Consider the following 27,040-nt stretch of genomic DNA (forward strand, 5'->3'; position numbering starts at 1 on the left):
CACCCCAGGAACATAGGGAGATAGAAACGGGATGGGACCCGTAGATTCAATTAAACAGGGGTTCTTAACCATTTTGTGTCCTGGAATACTTTGGTAGTCTGGTGAAGCCTATGGACCCCTCCTCAGAATAATGCTTCTAAATGCATAAATTAAAATATATAGAATTATGAAAGAAACCAATTATATTGACATAGATTTATAAAAATATATTTTAAAAAAAGTTTTCAGGTTCCAGGTTAAGAGTCTCTGCAATAGAGGTTAGAGAAGATACCCTCTGCCCAAGAGAGAAGACACTTACCCTTCCAGAAAAAAAGGATCTTTATCACAGAAAAGCCCTCCCATTATGGAAAGAAACCTTCCATAAAGCATCCCTCCCTCCTCAACTGAGTTCTCCTGTAGAGACAAGGCCTATCTACCATGGAGAGGAACCTGCTCCCCAGGACCACTCCCCAGTGCCATCCAGCAGCCATTGCTAGAGAAGGGCACTTTCCCTACCTCTGAGAAAGAAATCCCTCCCATAGAGACAAGCACCCCTAGAGAAGATTCTCTCCATGCCCCACCCCCCATTATGGAAAAGCATCTCTCTCATAGAAAGTCCTCTCTCTCCAACCAGAAAGGATCCTCCTTGAGAGAAGCCCCAACTCTCCACCCTCAACAAGAAACCTCTTCCCACAAGACAGCCCCCTCCACTCCTCCCTAAAATAGCAATTTTCTATCAGAGAAAAGGCTTAGCAGGTTTGCCTGCAAAGATTAGAATTCCTACTTAAAATTCCAGAAAACCTGATAACATGTGGACAGCTTCTGGAGGTTGGGGGGTGGGGGAGAAGGGGACTCTACCTTCAAGGAACAGCCTAATTAGATCAGACTCAGTTCAACGAGTGTCAGTGAGGTGATGACAAGTCCTCTGGCCTCTGTGCCTTCCTAGGGGTAGAGTCAAGTAGGGGAGAGAGACAGAGTGGCTCCTCTCCCCTGCCCCCAGCCCACTTTGTGTCTTCTAAAGGGCACTGGCCCTTTGTCAGGTCCCTGGAGACTTACAAACATCACTGACTCCTTCTCTCCATTTACTCTGTATATACCTTGCTCTCTTCCCCACTAGAATATAAACTTCTTGAGGGCAGGGAATTTTTACCTTTTTTTTTGTATCTTTGGTGCTCAGCACAGTGCCTAGCACATAGGAGCTGCTTAATAAAAATGCTCTGACTGAATGACTCTCTATTCCACATTTAAGGCATTAATTTGCATCAAGACCTGGGATTTCTTGTCTTCATGTCAGTCAGTGGTACAAGTGTAGGGTAGAAGAGTCACCCTCAGCCAAAAGTCCATGTAAAAAAATCTGTTGGTCTTGTGATTCAGCCACGTAAAATGGCAGCCAAATAGATAGTGTTGGCCAGAACTGGGAGAAGCAGAGAGTTCAAAATGAGGGGAGTGATACATCCCATCAGGCCACAGCTGGACTACCATGTTCAGTTCTGGGTGGCCTGCTTTACAAAGGGCATCACTGACAAACTGGGACATATCTAGAGGAAAGCAGTCTGGGTGGTTCAGGCCCTGAAATGGCGAGAACTGAGGATATTGAGTCCAAAGAAGAGGAGGCTCAGGGTGGGGGTGGGGAGGGTATGGGTGCTGGCCGGAAGTCTTTGAGGGGCCTTGAATCTGAGGTTGTAGGACTAGATGGCATCTGAAAGTCACCTCCAACTCTTTGAGATTGTGGTCCTCACCTTGCATGCGTCTTCTCCACCAGCACAAATGCGTAAGTGGTTGTTTAGAGAGAGGGTGTACACTGAGCTCTCAGTGAACCCCCTTCCTTAGCCATGTGCAGAGCTTGGGGTCACTTCCAGACACCCCAGTCTTAACGTACATGAGGGAAAGTCTCAGCATCTTCCGACCTGGAATCCCAGGCTCAGTCTGCTTCTAATCCTCAGCCCCACCCACCACAAACCATTCCTAATAAGAATTTATCCCCCTACCAAGAGAAATAAAACTCCCTTTTTGTCTCAGAAGGGAGCTAGACTCACAACCCCTGATTCTTATTTTCTGAGCAACCTCAAAACCAAGCTCCAGACATAAATTGACATTACTGGCTATCGGGGTACTTGGTCACTTCTCTCCTTTCTTCTCCTTGTGTCCTGCCTCCTACCCACCGCCTGCTTGCCTTCTCTTCCATCCAGGCGCCCCTCAAGAGCAGGTTCTCACCAAAGCAGCGTCGTCCATTGTCTGAGAGGACAAAACCAGGTGGGCAGAGGCACTGGAAACTCCCAGGGCTGTTGGTGCAGGTGCCAAATAGGCAGAGGTTGGGCTCCTCCTCACACTCGTTGATATCTAGAGGAAGGGGACACTGGAGTTACAGATCTGTCTGCCTTCTCCACATCACAAGGTTGGTAGGATGGGTGCCTCCAGCACAGGGTAAGGGGTAGGGTTAGTTTGGGGTGGGGGAATAGCCTCAACTGGGCTCCTGCATAGAAGATTTGGGCTTGAGTCTTGGATCCCACACCTGCAGGCTGCGTGACCTCTGGGGTAAGTCAACTGATGTCTCTGAGTCTGTTTACTCATTCGGCAAATGCTAACAAAACCGAGGGAGAAATCTATATTTTCAGGCAATGGCCAATGTGAGAATTTGTTTTGTTATATTATGTATGTTTATGCTTGAGGTCTTATTTTTGGTTAGTTTTTGTTTGTTCAATGGGGGCTGTGGGAAGAACAGATTATAAATGCATGCAAAAATAAATTTGAAGAAAAAAAATTTTAAATGCTTGATCCATCAATTGATTATGTAATTGTGAATTATTATATTATTTTTACATGTGATTTTGGGAAAGTCCCTTGTCCTCTTTGGGTTTTGATTTTCTCTCAGTCAAATAGGGAAAGGAGGGGGCAGCTAGGTGGCTCAGTGGATAGAGCACCGGCCCTGGATTCTGTAGGACCTGAGTTCAAATCCGGCCTGAGACACATAACACTTACTAGCTGTGTGACCCTGGGCAAGTCACTTAACCCCATTGCCTAGCCAAACAAACCAAACCAAAACAAAACAGGGAAAGGATATGGAGTCAGATGGTTTCTGGGATCCTCTGACTGAAAATGCTCATACCTAGAAGCAGCCATGGAGCCCAAGCCTCTGCTAGGTTCTTTGATAAGGGTTCGGATCAAGGACTCACCTATGCAGCTGTCATCTTGCACTTGGTAGCCGGGAGGGCAGATGCAGCGGAAAGCTCCATCCAGGTTCTGGCAGGTCCCAGGTGAACAGGTCCCAGGAAAACTCACACACTCGTTAACGTCTGGCAGGGAGAGAAGCCGCTAGCTGCTTATCCTCAGAGTCAGAGGTTCAGGACAGCTGCTTAGGAATTCCAGGATGGTGAAGAGCCCTAGCTTCCAGGATACATTCCTCTCTACACTGGATGAAAATGGGCTAGAGGCTGGTTTTAAGGCAAAGAGAGAGCCCACCACCTGTGGTGCAGCTGGGATTCTGGGGAGTACCCTCTGCAATGATAGACCTCCGCAAGTTGTACCAGGAGCTCTACATATCTCAGAATGGCAGGAAGAGGGATCCTTCTTTCTTTTCCTGGCCACCGGGTGCCAAGGAGAAGAGCAGATACTAACTAGAAGTCCAAGTCACTTCCTTTGGTTGATTTTGGGGAAGAAAAATGAAACATTCAACGTTTAAATAAACAAAGAGCTCAATCTCTGGTCAAGAAATACAATTAGCAATTGAGAAAAATAGAGATTTCTATCACCTCCCATTCAGCTCTTCCTGGCTTCAAAATCAGCTCTCCACTTACTTTGCTACCTTGCCCCTTTTATTTCTGAAATAAAGGCATATTCCTCAAGAAACAGGCTTTGCACAGAGAAGGAAGGACTTTTTATTTTAGCTATGGCTCTGCTACATGGCATCTCCATCTAATGCCTGAAGATGACGTATGGAAACAACATTCATTTTATTGTTAAGACTCAGCAGGGGTGGGGAACCCGTGGCCTCGAGGCCACATGTGGCCCTCTAGGTCCTCAAGTGCAACCCTTTGACTGAACCCACAGTTCTATGAAGTTTGCATTCAGTCAAAGGGCTGCACTTGAGGACCTAGAGGGCCACATGTGGCCTTGAGGCTGCAGGTTCCCCACCCCTGGTTTAGAGCCTTCCCCTGGGTCTCACTCCTGAAAAAAACTCAGTGCTTTGGTTGATCTAGGCTAGAGATTCTTAACCTGTTTTTGGGGGTGGGTGGGGTGGGTCATGGACCCTTTAGCAGTCTGATGAAGCTTATGGACCCCTTTGCAGAATAATATTTTTAAAAACTGAAGGAAAAGTATATTTCAGTTAGTGAAGGTTAGTGAAAATAAAAATGTAATTTTTCCCATCCAAGTTCATAGGCCCCCTGAAATCTATCCATGCATTTATGGGGGCTTTGTGGACTCCAGGTCAAGAACCCCTGATCTGGGCCTAGAGGATACTCTAGCATGTCTGTGTAGGGGTGCCAGTGGGAGTATGGCAGGGAACAAAAATATTAAGTTTGTTACAGCTCATAACCCTTTAGCTGCCTTTATTGGACATTACGTTCTGGAAGGGCCAGCAACAGCAGCACTTAGTGGAATCCTGCCCTGCGTTGCAGTGAAAACTATGGATTACCATCTTTAAATATCCGAAGAATCGGGGCAGATAGGTGGCGCAGTGGATAGAGCACTGGCCCTGAAGTCAGGAGGATCTGAGTTCAAATCCAGCCTCAGACTAAACACTTGACACTTACTAGCTGTGTGACCCTGGGCAAGTCACTTAACCCCAATTCCCCGATGGGGACAGCCCAAGACTCTGAACGTAAGAGCCTCGGGAACAGGAAGGCAGGTAGCCCAGTGCCCTCAGCCATCCTCCGGGGAAGCAGCCCCTGTGGAGATGCAGCCTGGCAGCTGCTCATGCAGGTCCATTCTTGTCTCCAAAGTCCTTGACATTGTCAAATGGTTTGACATCATACACTGCCATCACTTGATCAGTGGAAATGACATTATGGAAGAGGCATTACCATCTCCTTTGCTGCTGCACTCTAAGGATCCTGGGACTTTTCCATCTGACCTGCACCTGAAACCTTCTATATGTGTTGTCTCCTCCATTAGAATGTGAATGGAGATTGGCTGACTTCTCCATTAGTGTCTCCAATGTTTAGCACAGCACTTTGCTCATAGTAAGAGCTTAATAAACGCTGCATTCATTCATTTATGGAAATAGGGTTAAACTTGTTCTGTAAGAGTGACTGTACTACAGCAGAGAGAATACTGCAGTAAGGAGACCTGAGTTCAAATCGCAGCTTTGCCACTTCCTAGTTATGTGCCTCTGACAAAAACACTCCTACTGAATCTTGATAAACCTCAGTTTCTTCATCTCTAAAATGGGGATAACAATACTTGCCCTTCAGAAGGTTATTGTGAGGAAAACGTGTTCTCAACCTTAGAGTGCTAAGGAAATGGGATGTCATTAATGTCATTAATATTCTGGTTGTTCCCACACAAAAGCACAATGAAGGCCAGTGGTTTAAGAAGAAAAAAAATGGCAGATCTGGCAACTCGCACTTCTCTATCTAGAACCATGAGCTGGGCCCACTGAACTGAGAACTTGCTGCCATGCTAGTTGGCACAGTGACTGCCAACACTCACCCACACAGTTCTTGCCGTCTGCGGTCCTTTCATAGCCCTCATGGCAGAGACACTGGAAGGAGCCAATGCTGTTGATACATTGTCCATTCCGACAGACTTGCCCCGTGAGGGAGGTGCACTCATCAATATCTGCAGAGACACAAGATCCCGAGATCCCAAAGAGGCTGAACGATGCTGAGGATGTTCCAGTTCAGTTCAATTAGTCTGACTGATGCCCTGATCGATCACAACTTCAGAAGACTGATAGGGAGGCGTGCCTCCCGTTTCTCAGAAGACGAATGGTAGACCAGAAGTATGCATGGCTGGACAAGGCCAATGGGTTGATTAATGTTGCTTGATTATACATATTTGCTATAAGCGAGAGTGGTTTGGGTTGATGGACCACATCATTGGGTAGTGATAAAAATAATAATAATAAAAAGAAAGTAAAGAGCATCAATAAAACATTTAAATAGAATAAAAAATTCAATTCAATTTGGAAATGATCTGTAAACAAGATTTGGATTTCTGGACCATGAATTCAAATAATGATGGGCTCTTGGTTGGGGGTGGAGTACATCAAATAAAGTTAGACTTTTAAAAAAATGTATTTGCCTACACCCTTTCGAATTAAATTCAATGGCTCTGAAACTGAAAAACAAAAGGACAGAGGAAAACTGCTTACAGATAACTACCAGACTAGTTATAATAGATATCATAGATTGTTGCAGTGTAGGGAGAAAAATAGCAGTAGAGATTCCCAGAAATTCACAGGAGAAAAGAAATCCAAGAAAAGAGCCCTTCAGTAAAACCCATGGTCTCAGGTATATCTAATAAGCATATGTAAAATGTGAGTAATAAGCAAAGTAAGCTAGAGATCCCCAAAAAATATGCAAATAGAGTTGTAATGTTTTTCTCATCCAGTTCACAGATTTCCTGGAAATTTTTAAGATATGTATTACTAAAACTGTGAGCTCCTTGAGAGCAGGGACTATCTTTTGCCTTTTTTTTTGGCGTCCCCAGTGCTTAGCCATGTGCCTAGGGCTCACTGGCTGATTGACTTAATAAATTCTTATTGACTAATTGATTGAACTCATAAAACATATCACAAGCCTGCAACAGAGGCATGATTTCATAGGGATAGGGAGGACCAATTATCTATACATCTGCTAGAGTTCTTTCTTATCAGAGCAGCTAATAATTTCACCTCTCAAAATGTGGTAGAAGTAACAAAGAGATTTGTGATTCTGAACTTAATTCTCATCAACAAGGAGCAACTTGCTGTTAAGGTAGAAATGAAGGGAACCTTGGTGGAAAGTGACCACTCTCTACTAGAACTGGTGATAGAGAAGGAAAGAAAATCAGGGCAGAGTCTTACATGAATCCTAGATTTTGAGAGAGAGATTTCAAAGGGCTCAGAGAAAGGAAATATAGGATCTCATGGACTAAAATTACACAGAAGTTCACTTAGGAGGAATGGGAAGCTCTCAGGAAGGACATTCTGGTATGAAAACAAAAAGAAACATCAAACATAGTGGGAAAGAGGAAGCTGTGTAAAAAGATCAGTGAGGCTGCATAGGAATAAATCAACCAATAACAGATTTTTAAAGCACACATTTAAAGACAGAAGATCAGGAGGAGGGGCACACACCTAAGAATGAATTCCAAAGTGGGGCAAGGAATAGGGCCAGGAATTCTAAAGCTCTGAATGAGCTGAGTTAGCAAGGAAAGGTAATGATAACAAAGAGTTTTTGTTTTTTAATCTTTTTAAAAGACATATTGAGGGAAAGAAGGGGCTAAAGTGGGGTAGACAGGATGATAAAAATAGATGACAGAGAAAATGCAGAACTACTCAACTCTTTACTTATCTTTCTTTCTTTCTTTCTTTCTTTCTTTCTTTCTTTCTTTCTTTCTTTCTTTCTTAAAATAGGGGAAATGGTTAATAGGGAGTTGAAAACCAAGATAAGTGAGTCCTAAGAGAACATCTAACTCCCCTTGATGAGTTCAAGTTATAAGGCCCAGATGAATAGCATCTTAAGGTGTTGAAAGAGCCAGCTGATGCGACTGTTGAGCTGTCCCTGGTTTCTGATAACTAATTCTCATTAGGGCCAGCTCTCAAGGCACTCCACCCTCACACAGATGAGTATAATAATGGGCATAATGGGGATAAAGGAGAAATCTAAGCAAAGACCGCCGTGGAAAATTTGAAGAAAGAGGATTTACTTTGAGCTGGGAGGAATGAGAAGGATTCATGGAGGAAGTGTCCTTTGAGTTAAATCTTGAAAGGAGAGAAGGATTCTAAAAGGCAGAGAAAAGGAAGGAGAGCATTCCACAGTCAGGGAAGATGGCATGTGCAAATGTGTAGAGGTGGGAATTAGCAGGAGTCTAGTTTGTATGGAACTCAAGGTGTGTGAAGAGGAGCAATGTGAAATCATGTTGGAAAGGAGGGTGGGTGCTCTGCTGTGCTCAGTGCTCCGTCTTCTCTGTGAGGACTGTTGATTGATTGCTCCCCACCCTTCCCCCATAGCCATTTCCATATCCCTTTATCCTCCCATGCTTCTTGCCCACTTCCCCAGCCCTTCTCCTCCCCTCCCATCTTTCCATCTCTATCTCATTCCCTACCTCTTCTCAATCTCCAGTCTCTGGACCAAAGAAAGGCCTGGGGCTCCTTAGTGGGCAGAGAAGATGGCTGGATCCTTTGCAAGAGGAGGACCTCAAGGCCAAGACAGGGGAAGCCGCGTGCCTGCAGGCCTTTCTTGAGCTCCAGGTCTCCAGACCTTTGCTGTGCAGAGCTCAGGGGCCAAGCTTACCTATGCAGTCGCTGTTGTGTGTGAGCTCAAAGCCAGGGAAGCAAAGACAGTTGTAGGAGCCCACGGTGTTCTTGCAGGTCCCGTTACCGCATGGCTGCCGGTCACACTCGTCAATATCTGTCCAAGCAAACCAGCAAAACCTATTCCTCCATTTGGCTCTGTGTTCCCTGCCTGGGGACTGAGCCCCTAGTCATGGGGAGGTGGCCATCCCTCTGTCTTTCACTCTCTTTTTTGCCTCTGTTTTTCTCCACTTGGCTGGCTGTCTTCTCCTCTTTCCATCCATATACTTTGCCTATTTCTTTCTCTCTCTCTCTCTCTCTCTCTCTCTCTCTCTCTCTCTCTCTCTCTCTCTCTCTCTCTCTCTCTCTCTTTCTCTCTCTCTCTCTCCCCCTCTCCTGTCTCTCTCCTCTCTGCTTTTCTCTGTTCTCAACGCCTTTCTCTGTCTTTTGTTCTCAACATCTTTCTCTCTTCAAACTCTTTTTCTCTGCCTCTCTCCTTTCTGTTTCTTTGGTTCTTTCTGAGTTTGTGTGTATGTCTCTTTCTCTGTCTTGATTCTGTCTCTGTTTTTCTGTTTCTCATTCTCCATATCTCTCCTATCTACGTCTCTTTTTCTATCTCTGTGCATATTTCTGCTGTTCTTTCTAATTTCTCTTTCTGCCCTTCTCCTGTCTCCTTGTCTCTCTCTCCTTCCTACTTCTGCATTCTTTGTCTCTTGTCCTCAATGTCCCTCTTTTTTCTCTTTGTTCTTCTCCAGTTTCTTTGTTTCTTTCTGCTCTCTGTCTCTGTGTATATCTCTCTATGTCTCCATTTCAAGTCTCTTTCTGTGTATCTCTTGTTCTCTATGTCTGTCTTTCTGCCTTTCTCTGTGTATATTTCTGTCCTTTTCTCAGCCTCTCTGTGTATATCTATTTCTGTCTTTCTCTTTGTATCTCATTTTTTATGTCTCTTTGTCTTTCTCCTCTCTCTTGTTCTCTCTGTCTCTATGCCTCTCTCTGTCTCTGTTTCTCTCTCTGTCTCTCTCTCTTTCTCTGTCCCCCACCTCCTCTCTCTCCCCCTCCCCTCAAGGGCTGGATGAGTCTGAATAGGTCACAGTCTGAGAATCAGAAGCCCCTAGTGAGGTATGGGGGGGACGAGTGATATCAGCATGACTTGTGTCTGACACAGAAGGAGAATCAAGATCAGACTTATCTGTGTACTGTAAATGTTGCATCATTCCTCTCTTGGACTTTTGCTTGGGTACCTCTCCTGTCCCTGCCCCCTCCCCTGTCTGCTCTTTTTTTGTGTTGTCTTCCTGGATTAGAAAGTAAGCTCCCTGAGGGCAGGATGTGTCTTTTCCCTTGTATTTGTATACCCAGTATTCAGCATAGTACCTGGCATATAGTAAATGTTTATTGCATTGAGTTGAAGCCAGAACAAAAGGGGAACAAAGGAAAATCTAGATCTGTGCCAAGATGAACTTGTGCTTCAAGATGGGGACCCAAGATGGTGAGCAAGAACTCTGAGCCACCTGAGTGGCACTGGCTCTATTCCTCCTTGACTGTGGGAGCTAGCAAGGGCTTCGCTCAGCTAACTAAGTGCTACTGCTTGTGTGACCAGACCTCACGTCTCAGCTCCACCTCTCAGAACAGACGAGGCAGATCCATGTTTGATATGGGTCAAAACAAGAGCTCTCATTTCTCTGGGATTTTAACAAAGAGCTTTCCAAAACGACCCCTCAGGTACATTAGCTTTATTCTTACAGATAAGGAAACTGAGGCTGACCAAGGGGGAGATCATTTCTCTAGGTCACACAGCTCATAAGCACCAGTCAGAGTTTTGACTCAGGCCTCCAGACTCCAGTTCCAAAGCTCTTTACCACAACACCAGAATGACTATCTCATTTAAGGGGGGGCACCTAAACTTAGAGCAGTACCCACTTTGGTTGGGGCACCCATGTAGGAGAAGATTGTTCGTAAGGCCCCCAGTGGCCTAGCCCTGGGAGCCAAGTGAAAGGATGCTCACCCATGCACATTGTCTGGTCCGCAGTGGCCTTAAAGCCTTGGTGGCAAATGCAGGCATAGCTTCCCTCGGTGTCCACACAGTCACCATGGCTACACACGTTTGCAATTTCTTGGCATTCATTCCGCCCTATGGAGTAAGGGGTATGGGTGAGAGATGCCAGGTAGGTGGGGCTTTAGGCAAAAGAAGCTCAGGTGGGTACAATGGGTTTCTGCCCCAACCCCAGCCTGGGGAGGCTGAGCCTCTCACAAAGTCACAAAACCGCAGAATCTTAGTCAGAAGAGACCGCTAGACCACCTGTGCTAGCTTGTGCCTAAACAGGAATCCTCTCTACAACATCCCCGACAAACCTACATCTGCCTCTTCACCAATTCTTGCTCTTGGTTCTGGCCTCCGAGCCAAGCAGAATGAGCCCAATCCCCCACTTTCCCACACCACAGCCTTGAGCTACTCCAAGATAACTATCACGTCTCCCCTGTATGGATCTTCTTCTCCAGGTTAAAGCTCCCAGGCCTTTCAATTTCATGCTCCCCATCACTGTGTCTACTCTCCCTCTCTAGACATGATCCAGGTGGTCTAGAGCCTTCCTAAAGTGAGGTCCCAGAGCAGAAGAGTCTCAGTCAGAGTTACGTCCAGAGAAGACTGTCTCCTCCCATGTTACTGAATTTATGCTTCTATTATTAGATAAACAGTTTGGGCTTCCATGTCAAACTGTGGTAGCTCATATTAGACTTCAAATTCACTATCCCCCCCACCCCAATCTTCTTCAGATAAATTGGTGTCTAGACATGAGTTTCCCATCTTGTATTTATGAATTGGTTTTTTTAGAACCAAGGCAAAACTTGGCATTTATCCCTACTATACTTCATCTTATTAAATTAGGCCCAATATTCTAGCTCATCTAGATTTTTTTGAATCCTGATGCCATCATCCAATGTATTAGCTATCTTTCCCACGTTTGTGTTATCTGCCTGTGTCATAAGCACACCATCTATCTCTTTATCCAAGTGACTGATAAATAGGTTAAATTAATAGATACCCATGTAGTCCTGTGTCCTTGCTTACTCACCCACACAGGCTCCGCTAGGGGAGAGCTTGTAGCCACGGGCACACTCGCAGCGATAGCTGCCTGGGATGTTGATGCAGTCAGCATGGCGTTGGCATGGACTTTCCCCGCTGCTGCACTCATCCATGTCTACAGAGGGCAGAGAAGATGAGGGGGAGTCCTCTAAGGTCCTACAAGGACCCAAACCCTACCTGTTCATTTTACAGGTAGGAAAACTGAAGCCTAGGGAGGTCATGGGGCAGACCTGGGTCTCCTGGCTCCCAGCGTTTTTCCTCCTATACCCAGTTCCTGAGGGACTGGGAAGGACAAAGAGCAGCAGGGAAAGGTTGGATGTAAATGAGACCAGGGAGGAAAATGCTGCTGAGAAGCAGAAAGGGTCCTCTGTCTGATAGCTGGCAGCTGCAGAGAATCCCCCTCTGTCTCTAGGGGCTTAGAGAGCTCAGCACCACAAATAGGCTCCTGTGATTTGCTCACCAGTTGTAAGACTCTGTGAACCTGATCACTGACTAATTAATCACTGTAAGGATATGCTACTAGTCCTTGTTCTGGGAATTAGGATTGTCTCTGTACTAATGAGAGTGTGCCTCTGTGTTCCTTTGTGTATGTGGGAGTGCTTATCAGAGAGTTCTGCTGAGCATTCTCTTTTCTAGTAGCACAGGGTACACTTGGCAACAGCAGAGGTGTGAGAGCCTGGTGGTGGGGTTTCTACCTCAAGGAGAAGGATGGGGAGAGAGGTATTCCCTAGACAATGGGGTGGAGGCAGGGAAGGATAGGGAGAGTCTCCCCTGGGCATCTCTGTGGGATTATTGAGGCTCCCCCATAAAAGAATAGTGGGAGAAAGATTGGGGAGTTCAGTGGGCAGCTCCCAAAAGGTCTTCTAGGTTGGACTGGGAGGATCTATCCAGGGAGTAGGGTCAGGGGATCCAGGGGAAATCTTCTAGAAGGCCAGGGATAAATCTCCTGGGAGGCTGTGGGTGATTCGGAGAGGATGGGTTTGAGTCTCCAGAAAGGGGGAAGCTCTGGTACCCTCGCAGACGAGCAGGACACTGTTGTAGCTGAATCCAACAGGACACTCGCAGCGGAAGCTGCCAATCTGATTGATGCAGACGCCGTTGGTGCAAATGGCTGGAATTTCACTGCACTCATCGATGTCTAAGGATGGAGCAGGGAAGGGGAGTAGTGACTAGTCAGTGGCTGGTCAGAGGCATGGAGCAGCAGAGCCTGGGAGTGCCCAGGCTTGGAAAAGAGCCAGGTGAGAGGCCTTGCCTGAACCTGGCCGGTTTACCCTCCCTTCCTGGGAATTTAGACATGCAGTTCCCTTGGTACATAGGCCTGGCACAGCCAGGAAAGCCAGGATGAACAAAGGCAGGCAACAGGATGGGAGAGAAGTAGGCAACAAAGATCGAATGTTATAATAAAAGGCAGAAGACCAGAAAAACCACCACCAACACTAACAACAAACATCTAGCTAAGTGGACTAAATGAACATATCTGCTTCTTCAAAAAGACTCTCACACCAGGAGCGCTCACCAATGGGTTTCCCCGTGTGGATGTCGATGATGAAGCCAGGTGCCTGGTTCCCGCACAGGACCTGGTACTCAGCTGGTGAGGGAAGAAGCAGAATTGGGCCCTGAGGGTTCCGAAGGAGACCCCAGCCTCTCTCCATGGCCCTCATCTCCTTCACACTGATTCCCTCCGAGTTACCTTACCCACCCACCCGTGGGACCCTCTGTCAGCCTCGTGCTTGGTTTCCAGAAACACACAAGAATCACTCTGGGTCTCAGTTTCCTTATCTGTGAAGTGAGGGGGTTAGGCGAGATAACCTTCGAGGTCCTTCCAGCTCTATATTTATGATCCTGTGATTAAGACTTAGTCTCTGCCCTAAGAGTATAGAGGAGATAGGACAAGGACATGTAAGGAGTGATTAAGGCCTGAAGAACGGATACAGGCCTAAAGCAGGGCAAAGGGAGAGATATAATATAGGGCAATGGAAGACACCCGGGTTCATGGCTGTGACACTCATTCATTGTGTGACCTTGGTAAATGTCACCCCCCATTTTTGCGCCTCAGTTTCCCCACCTGTACAATGAAGGGTTTTGACTAGATGATCTTAAGAGCTTTCATGTTCCACTTATCCACATCTTCTCTCTAGCTTATCAATGTCCTTCCTAAAAAGTGGTGCCCAGGGGGGCAGCTAGGTGACACGTACTAGCTGTGTGACCTTGGACAAGTAACTTAACCCCAATTGCCTCACCAAAAAAAAAAAAAAGAAAGAAAGAATAAAAAAAAAAAGTGGTGCCCAGAATTGAACACCGTATTCTGGACATAGTCTTGACTCTACCATCACTTGCCTCCTTTTATACACTCTGACTCTCTGAATGCGACCTAAGATTGTATTGGGCTCCTTTTTTTCTATGCAAACTTTTTTCTTTCTTTTTTTCTTTCTTTTTTTTTTTTGCTTTTTGGTGAGGCAATTGGGGTTAAGTGACTTGCCCAGAGTCACATAGCTAGTAAGTGTCAAGTGTCTGAGGCTGCATTTGAACTCAGGTCCTCCTGATTCCAAGGCTGGAGCTCTATCCACTGCGCCACCTAGCGGCCCCTGAGAAGTTGGCTTTTGAAGTTGGCCTATGTTAAGACCTTCATTTATCTCTATTATATTTTATTTAACAAGATTTAATCCACCATTCTAACCTGTCAGGACCTTTTTGAGTTCTGATTCTGTCATCCAACTTGTTACCTATACTTCCTAGTTTGGTATCATCTGAAAATTTGACAGCCATGCCATCTCTGAGTTTATCCAAATCATTGCTAAACTCATTGAACAGCCCCAGGGGAAAGGACAGATCCCTATGGCACTCTACTAGAGACCTCCCTTCATGCTGACATTTATCCATTGATGACTGCTCCTTGGGGTGTGGTCATTAGGCCAGGGATGAGTTCCCTGACTAAATTCAACTAGTTCCAAATTCGCCTGTCCACTTGTCCACAAAGATAACTTAAAATATACTTTGTCAAATGCTTTATTGAAATCTAGGCAAACTGTCTACAGCACTCTCCTGCTTGATTAGTCTTAAAAATTCTCTCTAAAAAGGAAACAGCAAAATTCTGATCTCACTGGCCCTTTGTGATCACTACTTCCCTTACTAAATGCTATAAACCCTCCCTTTAATAATATGCTCAGGAATGTTTCTAAGGAGCCAAAGTCAATCTCTCTGACCTATCACCTTGTGCATACTTTTATGTTCCAGATTTTCCATTCTCCATAATGAATTAGTAACCACTCGTGATAATATCTTACATTTCTAGAACACCTGAAAATTTACTAAGTGCTTTCCTTACAGTATACTTATGAAATAGGCAGTAAAAATATTATTATTCAATTTAGGTGTTTGGAAGCAGATTCAGTGCTTAATTGACTCACTCAAGTCACAGGATTGTGGCTTGGAGCTAGGATTCAAACCTAGAGATGCTAACTCCAAGGTCAAGGTTCTTTGCCCCATAGCATGCTGCCTTTTATATTTATTTTACTTTATTTATATTTATACATTTTTATATATTATATATATTTATATTTTATATGTAGTAAGCCTGGACCTTTCGAAATCTATAAGACAGTTTCACTGAAAATGACAGGCACCTATGGCCTGGCTACATTTTTATTTTAAAATACAGATTTTGTACTTTTAAGTGAACATTCCAATCACTCACCCATTTCAGACACCTATACCCTTGATTCTGCTCCTTCCTATCTCTGCTAAATATCTCTCCATTTCTCTCTGCCACTATTGCCTATCTCTTATTTGCATTTAGAAACAACCTTTGGTCCAGATTACAAATATTAAACAGTTCCTGCTTCTAAGGAGTTTATCTTATTCTTTCATGTGGTCTCCCCAGACAAGCTCCTGAGGAGGACGAACTGTTTAATTTTTGCCTTTATATCCCTAGCACTTTGAACAGTGCCCGGCTCGTAATGGGGGGCTTAATAAATGCTTAATGAGGGGATGGGGTTGGTCACTCACAGCTGGCTGGAGCAGGGCAAGGCTCACAGGGCCGGTTCCAGGCCTTTCCGATGTTGTATGAACAGCAACACATCTTCCTGGTCATGTTGAAGGCCAGCTCATTCTCACATGTGTCATTGTGGTGCCGGTAACACACACTCTTCCGCACGTCTGCAAAGCCAGCAGCCCAAATGTGGTTCTAGCCAGGGTTAGGGTAGGGAGCAGGGTGAGGCCAGAGAGAGAGAGGGGGTGGGGGGGGCGGGGTGGGGAGAGGGACCAGGAACCAGAGAGAAGAAAAGGTAGAGGGATGGAGAAAAGACGGGAAACAAGTCAGGGAGAGAGTGGAAGAAATTGATAGAGGTGGGAAGAGAGGTAGGGAAAAACAGGGAAATATTGAGGGAGAGGTAAAAGGGGTGAAGGAAGACAGGGTAAGAAAAGTCAGGGAGAGGATAAGAAGGAGAAAAGGTGAGGGGAAGACAGGAAGGAAGAAAGAAGGGGAAGCAGAAGGAGAAATAGGGATGCAGAGAGACTGAGAAAGATGGGGAAAGAAAGTGCAATGGGGGGAGGACAGAGAAGCCAGGAGAGGAGAGAAAGGAGAGGAGAGAGGCAAGGAAAGGTAGGAAGAAACAAGAATATGGAGGGAGAGAGAGAGGGAGAGACAGACAGAGAGAGAGAGAGACAGAGACAAAGAGAGAGAGAGATGAGGAGAAGGATGAAGGGAAGAAAGGAAGAGGGTCAGAGAAGTAGGCAGAGAGAGATGGGGAGAAATGGGAAGAAAGGGAAGAAAGGTGAGAGGAAGAGAAGAGGGAGATAAGGAGAAAGGAAGCTGGAGGTAGAGCAGAGAGACAGAGGAAGAAGCAGAGGGTAAAGAGATGGTGCCTGAGTATAGAAGGAGATGAGAATTCAGGAATGAGGTAGAGGTGGGGATGGAAAAGAGGGAAGGGAATCCCATAGGCAAATCCCATGGGAAACAGGCAGCAAAGAGTCTGAAGAAATTGGTACCATAATCAACTTCGTTTGTCTCACTCTCACTGTTGTCCTTGCTCTCAGCCTCTTCCAGGGGGCAAGCCCAAAGGGCTTTGATTTGTCTATTTGCTAGTTCTTCTGCTTGGATGACCTCCTTCATGCCTTTCTCTTTGCCAGGGGTCACATTCATGTAGCCATGCTCTGCACCCTGTTAATCCCCCTGGTGATCACACCCACTCCAATCTTGATGCTGGTGTCCTGGCTGATCCCACTTCATACTCACACATACCTTCCTGTAGTTTCCCCTCTTGATCCTGTGATTACACTCCATACCCACACCATACCCCTTTCTGGTCCCCCTGATGATCATACTTCGTACCCATGCAGTTGTTACCGCCGTTGACCTGCATGTACTCTGGGGGGCAGACACATGTGTAGTTGCCCAGGGTGTTATAGCAGGTCCCAGGACCACAGATGCCAACATGGGTGGAGCATTCATCAATGTCTACAAGAAAAAGGAAACAGACCAGACTTTCCTTTACACCTTGGAAAGCACTTTGTACCTCTGTTCTGTCCTTGTCATAGTCTACATTATGGGATAGTTATTCAGTGCAATTCATTCATTCATACCTTATAGGATAGTTACTCAGTACAATTCATCCATCCCCCCATCCATCCATCCATCCCCCCATCCATCCCTCCATCCATCCATCCATCCCTCCATCCATCCATCCATCCATCCATCCGTCCATCCATCCGTCCATCCGTCCATCCATCCGTCCATCCATCCATCCATCCATCCCCCATCCATCCATCCATCCATCCATCCATCCATCCATCCATCCCCCCATCCATCCATCCATCCATCCATCCATCCATCCATCCATCCATCCCCCCATCCATCCATCCATCCATTCATCCATCCATCCATCTACCCACCCATCTATCCATCCATCCATCCACTCATCCACCCATTCATTCATTGCAAGGGACACAACTCTGGTCTCGTAGTTACATTTGGATTTATCTTGGCTCTTTCACTGACTCACTGGTGACTTTGGACAATTCTTTCCCTTCCCTTGGTCTCTATTTTTCATTCTGTACAATGAAGGGTTGGGATTCAAGGATTTCTAAGGTCTTCCAATTCTAGGATGTGGGAAATGGATGATTTCTCTTACCCTGAGCTTGTGAAGAGGTCATGGGGAACAACTGGGGAATGACTGAAGAATGACTGAACAGTGGCCCATGAATGGAATTAGACCATAAGAAATGACAGATATGAGGAATTCCGAGAAATCTTAGAAGTCCTGTATAGACTGATGCAGGGTGAAATGAGCAGAGCCAGGAGAACAATTTATACAAGGAGTAGGATGATGTAAAGGAAGACAGGACTGAAAGTGACACCAGGATTCTAATCAAGGAAGACATTAATCTCAATTTCACCAAACTGCCAGTGAAGCATGTCTCGTGCCTCTTGGCCCAGTGGTAGTGGATAACAGGTGCAGAATGAGGCATACTTTGTTAGACATGGCAACTGTGCCAGTTTATTTTGTTCAGTTGGCCATGCCTCTTGAGGATAATGGAGGTTCTATTGGGTTGTGTGGGGGAGGGGCAGTTATTAGGAAGTCACAGCCATGCAAATTAAAAATAACACCAATAAAACATGATTGAAAAAAGAGAAAAAGGACTCTAGGCTGAAGACATTGGTAAAAAGGTCATTGATTGAGAGCTGGAAGAGATCTTACAGGTCATTGTCCAGCCCCTTCATTTTGCAGAGGAGGAAACTGAGGCAAAAAGAGGTTACAGGACTTGTTCAAAATCACAGCAAGTAAGTACCTGAGGCAGTATTTGAACTCAGGTCTTCTTGACTTCAGGTCCTGCCAGCCATCTCTTTTCTCCTACCGTGTCATTATCCAAGTTTCACCCCCTAATACTATTGGGTCCCAACCCTTGATTGTGTCTGGAAAGGAGCAATTTTAGCCTCATAGACTGGACCAAGAGCTGGAGGAGTTGCCTATTCCAGCCCTGCTAGAACCCTAGCCTCAGCCCTCCCAATCGCCAAAAGCCTAGAGCCCCAGGACAGTGTAGGTAGACAGCACTCACCCTCACAGATGCGGGTATCTTCATTGAGGTAGTAGTTTAGGGGGCATTCACACTGGAAGTTGCCAAAGGTGTTCACACAATCTCCCCCTTGACATAGACCAGGGAGCTCTTGACACTCGTCGATATCTGCGGAGGAGACTCATGTCATATTTCCCAGAGGCTGAAGGCCCCCAAGAGGTCCTGAGCTTTGACTCTCCTGGGCAAGGTTATTCATGCTTGGTGGCTGGGAACAGTGAGAAATGGGGGGGGGGGCAGCAAAGAAGACCCTCCTCAGTGTTCTGCAGCTACGAGGGACCGTCAGAGCCGGGCATTGGCTCTTCTAGGGGCTTGGGGCTACAGGCCAGTCACCACCTGCCCTTGCTTAGCATCCGTTTGCATAAGACGAGCAGTGTGCCCAGGCAAGGGCAAGGAAAGTCCCAGGTGAGCATAAGCCTAGTTGGGCTCAAGTCTCTCTAATTAATTTTGCTGCTTCGAGTTTCTCTCCTTTTCAATACATCCTTCGCACAACTACCAAAAAGATGTTCCTGAAGCACAGTTCAGATCTCTGCTAAGTAAACTCCAGGATATAAACTTGGATCAAAATATAAACAAATACATACCTTTTCTGCTTGAGTATGTATTATTCCTCTTTACACACTCCGTTGGAGCCATATTGGCCTTCTTGCTGTCCCTTACATATGACATTCCATGTCCCACCTGGAGCCTTTGCCCAGGGCCCAGGGTGGGGAACCTTTGGCCTCAAGGCCATGTATGACCCTCTAGGTCCTCAAGTTCGACCCTTTGTCACAGGTTCCCCACCCCTGGTCCAGGCTGTCCCCCATCCCTGGAATACTCTACCCCTCCCCCCTCCCCCATCCACCTCTTAGAACCCCTAATTTCCTTCAAAGTTCACCTCAAATGCCACTGCCTACATGAAATTTTTCCAGATTTCTCCCACCAGCTACTAGTCCCCCCCCACATTAATTTGCATTTTTGCATATAGTTTACATGTACTTGTGTGCATGTTTTCTCCAATCAAATGTAAGTTCCTTGAGGGCAGGGATTGTTTGGGCTTTGTCTTTGCATCCCCAGTGTTTAGCACAGTGCCTGGCTCAGAGAAGGCATTCAGTAAATGCTAACTGATGCCTGCTTGAGATAACTGCTTCCTCTTTTTCCATGTCCTAGACCCCCCTGCACCCAGGTTGGTTTCCTTCGGTTCCCATACGCCAGCCATGTTCTTAAATATGCCTGTAGAATTGCAGTAACTGCTCCCCTTGACGGTTAGTCCTCCAGTGGAGAGGAGGGGGGATGGAATGTTTCTTGGCAAGCAGACATCTGTTTCTGTTTTCTTCTCTGAAGTCTGCAGCATCTCAATCTCTTGTTGGCCTTCCCAGTAATGGGAGTCACATGCTTCAACCTCATTCCCCTGCCTCCCAACAGGTGGATGCCATATGCTGTTCTCATGCTCTGAGAGAGGCAGGACCCTCCCCCACCCCACACCTCCAGGGGTCACAGAATTGCTTCCTCCTGCCATTCAGGGAGTCCTCATTGCAGAAGCTAAGAATCAGAACTCACCCTCTAGGATGACTGTGATGGGGTTGGGTCTGAAGCCTTCTCCTCCAGGGCACAGAGTCTTATATTCAGCTGTAGGAAAATGGGGAGCAGATCAGGGACCTGAGGCCCACAGCTAGAGAGGGAGGCATGAGACAGCCCAGTAAGGGAAGGAAGAATCCAGAAAGAGACCAGGTCTCCACAAAGTCCTATGAGGCTTCCTGCCTGCTCCCCACGGCCTCTGTGTGTAGCCCTCCTCCTCACCTGACCCCTACAATCTCTATGTGCAGTGCCCCTCTCCATCTGTGTCCCTATTGCCTATATTTTTAGGCCCCTCTCCATATGTCTCCCACTGACTCTGGGTATAGCCCGCCTCCCCACCTGACCCCCACAACCTCTATGTGCAGCCCCTCCATCTGTGTCCCTACCGCTTCTATTTTAGGCCCCCCTCTCCATCTGTCCCTCCCCGACTCTGGGTGTAACCTCTTTCTCTACCTGACCCCCACAACCTTTACGTGCAGCCCCCCCCTCCATCTCTGTCCCTACTGCCTGTGTCTATTTTTAGGTCCTCTTCCCCATATGCCCCCCCCACTGCCTTTGTGTGCAGCCCCCTTCCCCACCTGAATCCCACAACCTCAATGTGAAGCCCTCCTCCCCATTTCTGTCCCCACTATCTGTTTGTGTGTAGACCCCTCAGGGTTAGCTGCCATGCAGGAGCTTACAAAAGAGGAACCATGCTTTATATTATGTTAAAAATCTCTTCCATCCCCACGTTGGGCCTCTTATATCACTTTGTGACAGCATTTATCTTATAGGGATACATTTATTTATGTATGATCCTTCTCTTCTAAACTTTACTACTCCTGTCAAAGGCACCACCATCTTTGTAGTCTCCCAGGCTCAGTCTGGACCCCTCCCTTTCCCTTCCCTCACATATCCCATCAGCTGTCAAATCTGGCCTTTTCTACTTCCCCAACATCTCTCCCATCTGAGTTCTTCTCCTGCCCACAACCACCACCTTATTTCAGGCTGTCATCATCTCTTCTCAGATTATTGCAATGGCTTCCTGACTGGCTTCTCGGCTTTAAGGATCTCATCATTCTGGGCTAACCTCCACAATGCTGCCAACTTGAGTTTCCTTAACTGTAGATATGACTGTATCATTACCCTACTCCAGAGGCTTCCTGTTGTCTTTAGAACAAGAGTTTTTAACCTGGGGTCCATCAATCCCCAACTGGTTTGTGGAGAGATTTCTGGGGGTCCGTGAACTTGGATGGGAAACAAAGTTACAACTTTATTTTCACTAACTTTAAAAAAATCCATCATTGATTTATTTTTAACATTTATTTAAAAATTTTTTTGAGTTCTAACTTCTCTCCCTCTCTCCAGCCCTTTTGAGAAGGCAAGCACGATGATATCAATTGTACAGGGGATTTCACTAACTTCTAAAGGAAAGTTTGTATTTCCTTCATTTATTTAAAAACCTCATTTTGAGGATTCCTAAGGGGTCCCCTAATACAAAAAACAGGTTAAAAACCCTTGCAATAGACAGTAGATGCTACACTGTGAGGTCCCTTCCAGCTCTGAGGTGCTAGGATCCTCAGATCAGTCTTCCTTCTGTGGGAGGCTGAGATGCTGGCCTGGACAAAGCCAGTCACAGACTCTGCCTATACTTACTTGTGTTTCCTGGAGGGCAGAGCTCGCAGGGGTTGCCCCAGGCCCGACCTAAGGAGCAGCAGCAGGAGGCCCGGGTGACTCCAACTCCAATCTCTGCACTGCAGGAGATGCCCCCATCACCTCGGTCCTGAGTGTCCAGGAAACAGTTCCCGACACGTGTATCTGAGTGGGCAGAAGAGGACAGGTGTGGCAGGGGCGTTTTAGGCAAGAGATGCTTGGCTTTGGTGATGGGGGAACTGAGCTCCCAAGACCAAACTGGGGTTTAATCCACTCTCCCCCACCCCACATATCAGAACCCCAAAAATCCAGAGAAGTCATGTGATTTACCTAAAGTACCACAGGCAGTAATGAGTAGAGTCAAGATTTGAGCCCAGGAAGCTAGGTGGTGCAGAGGCTAGAGTGCCAGGCCTGGAGTCGGGAAGACCTGAGTTCAAATCCAGCCTCATTTACTGACTGTGTGACCCTGGGCAAGTCACTTGACCCTGTTTGCCTCAATTTCCTCAGCTGTTCAATGAGCTGAGAAGCAAATGGCAGTATCTTTGCTAAGAAAACCCCAAATTGGGTCATGAAGACTCCGAAATGGCTGAACAACTCCTAGCTTCAAATCCAGCTCTACTTCGACTGCCCAGTGTCTCTGGGAATAGAATCAGACTGGCTTTGCCTTCATTTGAGTTGAATTCTACTGGTGTTTGGCTGTCAGGAAGAAGAGCAAGTTCCAGGTCGGCCACTCACCCACACAGCCCACACCACTGGGGTTCAGTTCAAAATCCTGGGGGCAATTGCACAGGTAGCTGCCCGGGGTGTTGACACACAGGCCATTGATGCAGTTGACGGGATCTGCACACTCATTGATATCTGTGAGGACAAAGACAGGCTTTGTTCAAGGGAGAGCCAATCCCAGGAGCCTACCCTGGCCTTCTCTGCAGACTCCCACCCTCACCCCTGCCTTAGATTCCAATCCTAGCCTCTCTCTCCCTCACACTCCCATTAGACTTCAGCTTGGCCTTCACCCCTAATATCCCAAACCAAGAATACTATCCATCTCTCAGATCCTCTATTTCCCTCCATCCTGGCTTAGCAGCTTGACCTTGGTTGATTGGTCAATTTGCAGCATCAAAGCCTTCCCCTGTTCCCCTACACCTGCCAGCACTCCTGAAGCCCAGCTGCTGTAGGACTGTCTCTCCCCACTGAATGATGATGACGACATAATAACAATAATGATGATGATACATATGGTATTAAGATTTGGAAAGTGCTTTATGTTTGTTCTCATTTGAGAATTCCCCTCTGGTAGGTACTAGTATTATCTTCATTTTACAGATGAGGAAACTGAGGCAGGGAGAGATTGACTTGCCCAGGGTCACAAAACTTAGAAGGGGAAGAGCATTTATTAAGTGCCTACTATGTGCCAGGCCCATTTTACAAATAGTATCTCATTTGATGTAAGTATCTAAGGGGAGATTTGAACTCATGTCAAGCCCAGCACCCTATCCTCAATGCCTCACTTTCCTGAGCACCCACCCAGGACCCTCCCCTCCTCACAGGAGGACCCTCAGGACCTGTGCAGTTGCCTCCACTCCGGTCAAGCTCATAGCCATCATCACAGATACAGCGGAACATCCCAGGCAAGTTGTGGCAGCTTCCAAAGACACAGATGTTCTGGAAGGTGCACTCATCGATGTCTGCGGGGACTCGGTGTCACTGAGGCCCTGGCCCTGGTCCTGGCTTTGGCCAGAGCTCGGCACAATGATGACTGTCCTCTGTCCATCCCATGTTGAATAATCTCCCACCCCCATCCCCGGGATAGGCCCTGGCTTTCTTGTCCATCTCCCATCAAGGCTAAACCAGAGTGAGACCATCTCCCACCATGTAGGCTGAGATGTCCCAGGTGACATGGATGCCCTGGCCCTTAGGGGGAGGGAAGTTGGCCTACCAAGCTAGATGCCCTGTCCTCGGCCTGGCCCAGCCCAGTACCCCAGAAGCCCTCACCCTGGCAGGCTCTGCTGTCTTCAGTGGGGTTGAAGCCCATCTCACATTCACATCGGTAACCACCAGGAGCATTGAGACACTGCCCATTCTCACAAAGGTTCACGTTGTCAGCACACTCATCCCTGTCTGAGAGTCACAGGGTCATGTACCCACCAGTTGGGGTAACTAATCACTCTAAGGGCTTCAGGTCACTCAAGGCACATCCTGACCATTCAGGGACCCCTCCCCCCAGTTATCTAGGCTCCTCCAGTCACTTAGGGCTCCCCAGTCATTCATGGCTTGCTTTGATTACTCAGGACTTCCCCTGTCACTCTGGAGGTCTCAGTCACTGACTTCCCCAATAACTCAGTCTCCCAGTCAATCAGGAAGCCCCCAAAGGCCTAGTTCAGGCCGCAACTTCTCCCTCTTGGCTCCATCCTCCTTTCCCCAAAGGCCCCCAGAAGTCATATTGCTGGGCTAAGTCCCTTAGGGTGGGCAAAGGGCCTGAGGAGGTTTGAGATCTATCTCTCACCCACGCAGGAGAAGCCATCCCCAGAGAAGCCCTCTCGGCAGACACAGCGGTGAGAACCGGGAGAGTTTACACAGTCAGCATTTACGTGGCATCCGTGGTCTTCTGTGGCACATTCATCCAGGTCTGAGGGAAAATCATACAGTGACTGAATGAATACATTGAAGGGGTTTAGGGGTCATCTCTTCCAGCTCTCTCAGGTGTCAAGTGAGAAACTAAGGGATTTGCCCAGTGTACCCAGGTAGTACATGGCACACATGGGATTTTAACTCAGGTCTTCTGACTCCAAACACAGCCCTATCCACCTTCAACACCAAATTAGTTCTGGCTTGTCCAGCCCAGCTTGGCCTATGCACAAAGAAGGGAGACTCATGCCTCCCACTCCCCAGGGTGCTCAGCATTCAGAGATGTGGACACAGAGACGAGGGTAGACAGGCCCAGTGCCACCACATGCCTGCTGCTCTTTACTCATCTCCCCTTACATCCTGATAACTCTTCCCTGACCACCCACAATTATGGCTCATCTTGCCAGTCCCTTAAGACTTACCATGGCACTTGAAGCCATCACCAACCCAGCCTGACTGGCACATACAGCGAAAGGTGCCAGGCACATTGACACAGGAGGCCCGGGTATCACAGTTGTGGGCCCCAACGGCACACTCATCGATGTCTACGGTGGAAGGAAGAACAAGGAGAGAGGTAGTGGTGTAGGTAATGAGAACATTTCTGACATCCTAGGGCAGAGGGCCCGGGGCTATAGGGCCAGGACAGGAGGTGATGGGGTGGAGGGTTGGTCCCCTGAGTTCTGGATGTTCTGACCCATGTTGGCTGTGGTTGCTGGCTGGTTCCAGCAGGGTCCCACTTACCGGTGCAACCTGTTGTGCCCTTCTTGACAAAATAGCCCAGCTGGCAGTGGCAGATGAAGGACCCCTTACTATTCTCACAGTCACCATGGAGACAGATGTTGGGATTCAGGTCACACTCATTCACATCTGGGAGAAAGAGTTTCTAAGTTTCCTGCTGGAAAGTCTCCTCTTTCCCCTGCCCTTTCCCCCTACCCTGGGGGAATGGACAGGACCCTCAAAGTCAAAACAAGAGATAACCTGGGACAGAAACATGGGACACCCACAGCAGTGTAGGGCCAGGTGTCCTTCAGGGAGGGTGGGAAGGGAGATGGGAGCGAGGGTAGGGGGTGGGAGAGGAAGCAGATGGGATAAGTGGAAAGCATCCTAGAACCCTAAAACCACAAAGACAGGAAGGACCTCAGATACTGTCTAGTCCAACCTCTTATCCCCTACAGAAACTCCCCTCGTGGCCTTTTCAGAGCCTACTGGGATGACCTGGGAGCTCACTCCTTCCCGAGGCAGCCCATTCCACTGCGGGACAGCTCTAGATTTGAGTAAATTTTTTCCCCTTTTAATGAGATGAAATTGGCTTGCCTACAACTTGTCATTAATGTGCCTAATTCTGCCCACTGGGGCCAGGCAAAATGCCACCATGATAGCTTCTCAACAGCAATTGTCTCCTGACCTAAGCCTTCAGGCTCAGTATCCCCTGTTTGTCCAGTGAATCCTTATATGTCACGGCCCTTAATCAGGCCCGATACCTTCCTGGCTGCCCTCTTCTTGCTGCTGTCCAGCTGGTCTATGTCCCTCCAGAACTGACCACAATATTCCAGGCACGTTCTTACAGAGTAGGGTGGTACTATCTCTTCTTTCATCCTGAACTGTGCCTCTCTTAATGTGGACCAAGATTACATTAGGTTTTGGTGCTGCCTTGCCTTACTGCTGGCTCTTATTGAGTTTGTGATCACCTAGATACCTCAGCTCTTCTTCAATGTCTGTTCTTCCTTATTTCTAAGCCTTGATTCCCTATCCAAGACCCCAGGCCCATTTATACTCCCACGGATAGGAGGGAGGAGAAGGGGCAGAAGAAGAAAGAAGCAGGAGGAGAGAAAGGGGGAGCTAAGAATGTATAGGCAAAAGCTCCAGTAAGGTCTACTGGTCCGTGGGTAGCTGAGGTTCTCCCCTCTGTCCCCCACCCATTGAGGTCCTGAAGGGCCAGAGTCAGGGGAGAGAGCAGAGCTGGGAAGATTATTCTGGCCACAGTCAGGATGAGAGGCAATAGGAAATGCCCCAGATTGTGAGTCAGAGGAGCTGAGTTTGAAAACTAATTCTCTCCCTGACTCACTGTGTGACTTCTCTTTTTCCCCATCTGTAAAATAGGGATAATAAACCTAGCCCAACCTCCCTTCTGTTTCAAAGTCAAGATAAGAAAATGAAGGTCAAAACCTTAATCCAAAGATGTATGTCAGAGGTCCTTGTTACTCCTGGAGCTTCCCTCCCCACCTTCCTCACCCCCAAATCCTCACCTATACAGGTCTTCATATCAAGGGTAGCCATGAAGCCATCATAGCAGAGGCAGCGGTGCTGGCCAGGCACATTGGTACACTGGCCCCCATCGCAGATGTCTGGGTGCTCCTCACACTCGTCGATGTCTGGGGTAGGGAAAGGAGGACAGAGGTTAGGGCTGGCAGCTGGGGAAAAGACTGTGTCTGGGAAAGAGTTTAGGGTTGGAGCTGGCCAGAGCTTGAACTAGGGCAGGGCCAATAGTGCTTTGCTCCAGGGTGAGTATTTGAGGGACAGCATTTAAACTCCTCTAAGGAAGGAGATGGGTAGAGAAGAGCTATGGTAGCACAAAGCCAGTGACAGTAAGGTAAATGGGGGCAACTTAACTGTTGCACCATCTCAGGAGCACCATCTCCATAGGCTCCCCAGTGAGAAGGAAG

General features: G+C 47.3%; 1 protein-coding gene across 1 annotated transcript in view; it reads right to left on the bottom strand.

Annotated features, from left to right (window-relative positions):
• FBN3 (fibrillin 3) overlaps window positions 1-27,040 on the bottom strand; it is a 106,001-nt gene that overhangs the window by 22,882 nt on the left and 56,079 nt on the right. Inside the window, exons 28-47 of the mRNA XM_078154201.1 lie at window positions 26,624-26,749; window positions 25,119-25,244; window positions 24,800-24,922; window positions 24,256-24,378; window positions 23,745-23,870; window positions 23,315-23,437; window positions 22,488-22,610; window positions 21,756-21,917; window positions 20,103-20,171; window positions 18,549-18,674; window positions 16,825-16,950; window positions 15,501-15,650; window positions 13,012-13,083; window positions 12,508-12,633; window positions 11,485-11,610; window positions 10,419-10,544; window positions 8,418-8,534; window positions 5,629-5,757; window positions 3,153-3,272; window positions 2,194-2,319 (exon numbers count right to left, since the gene is read on the bottom strand). Coding sequence (XP_078010327.1) covers window positions 2,194-2,319; window positions 3,153-3,272; window positions 5,629-5,757; window positions 8,418-8,534; window positions 10,419-10,544; window positions 11,485-11,610; window positions 12,508-12,633; window positions 13,012-13,083; window positions 15,501-15,650; window positions 16,825-16,950; window positions 18,549-18,674; window positions 20,103-20,171; window positions 21,756-21,917; window positions 22,488-22,610; window positions 23,315-23,437; window positions 23,745-23,870; window positions 24,256-24,378; window positions 24,800-24,922; window positions 25,119-25,244; window positions 26,624-26,749 — 2,445 coding nt within the window. The remainder of the gene's footprint in view (window positions 1-2,193; window positions 2,320-3,152; window positions 3,273-5,628; window positions 5,758-8,417; window positions 8,535-10,418; window positions 10,545-11,484; window positions 11,611-12,507; window positions 12,634-13,011; window positions 13,084-15,500; window positions 15,651-16,824; window positions 16,951-18,548; window positions 18,675-20,102; window positions 20,172-21,755; window positions 21,918-22,487; window positions 22,611-23,314; window positions 23,438-23,744; window positions 23,871-24,255; window positions 24,379-24,799; window positions 24,923-25,118; window positions 25,245-26,623; window positions 26,750-27,040) is intronic.

The sequence above is a fragment of the Phascolarctos cinereus genome, unplaced genomic scaffold, assembly GCF_003287225.1.
Source record: "Phascolarctos cinereus isolate Bilbo 61053 unplaced genomic scaffold, phaCin_HiC Scaffold_4;HRSCAF=312, whole genome shotgun sequence".
NCBI classification, from domain to species: domain Eukaryota; kingdom Metazoa; phylum Chordata; class Mammalia; order Diprotodontia; family Phascolarctidae; genus Phascolarctos; species Phascolarctos cinereus.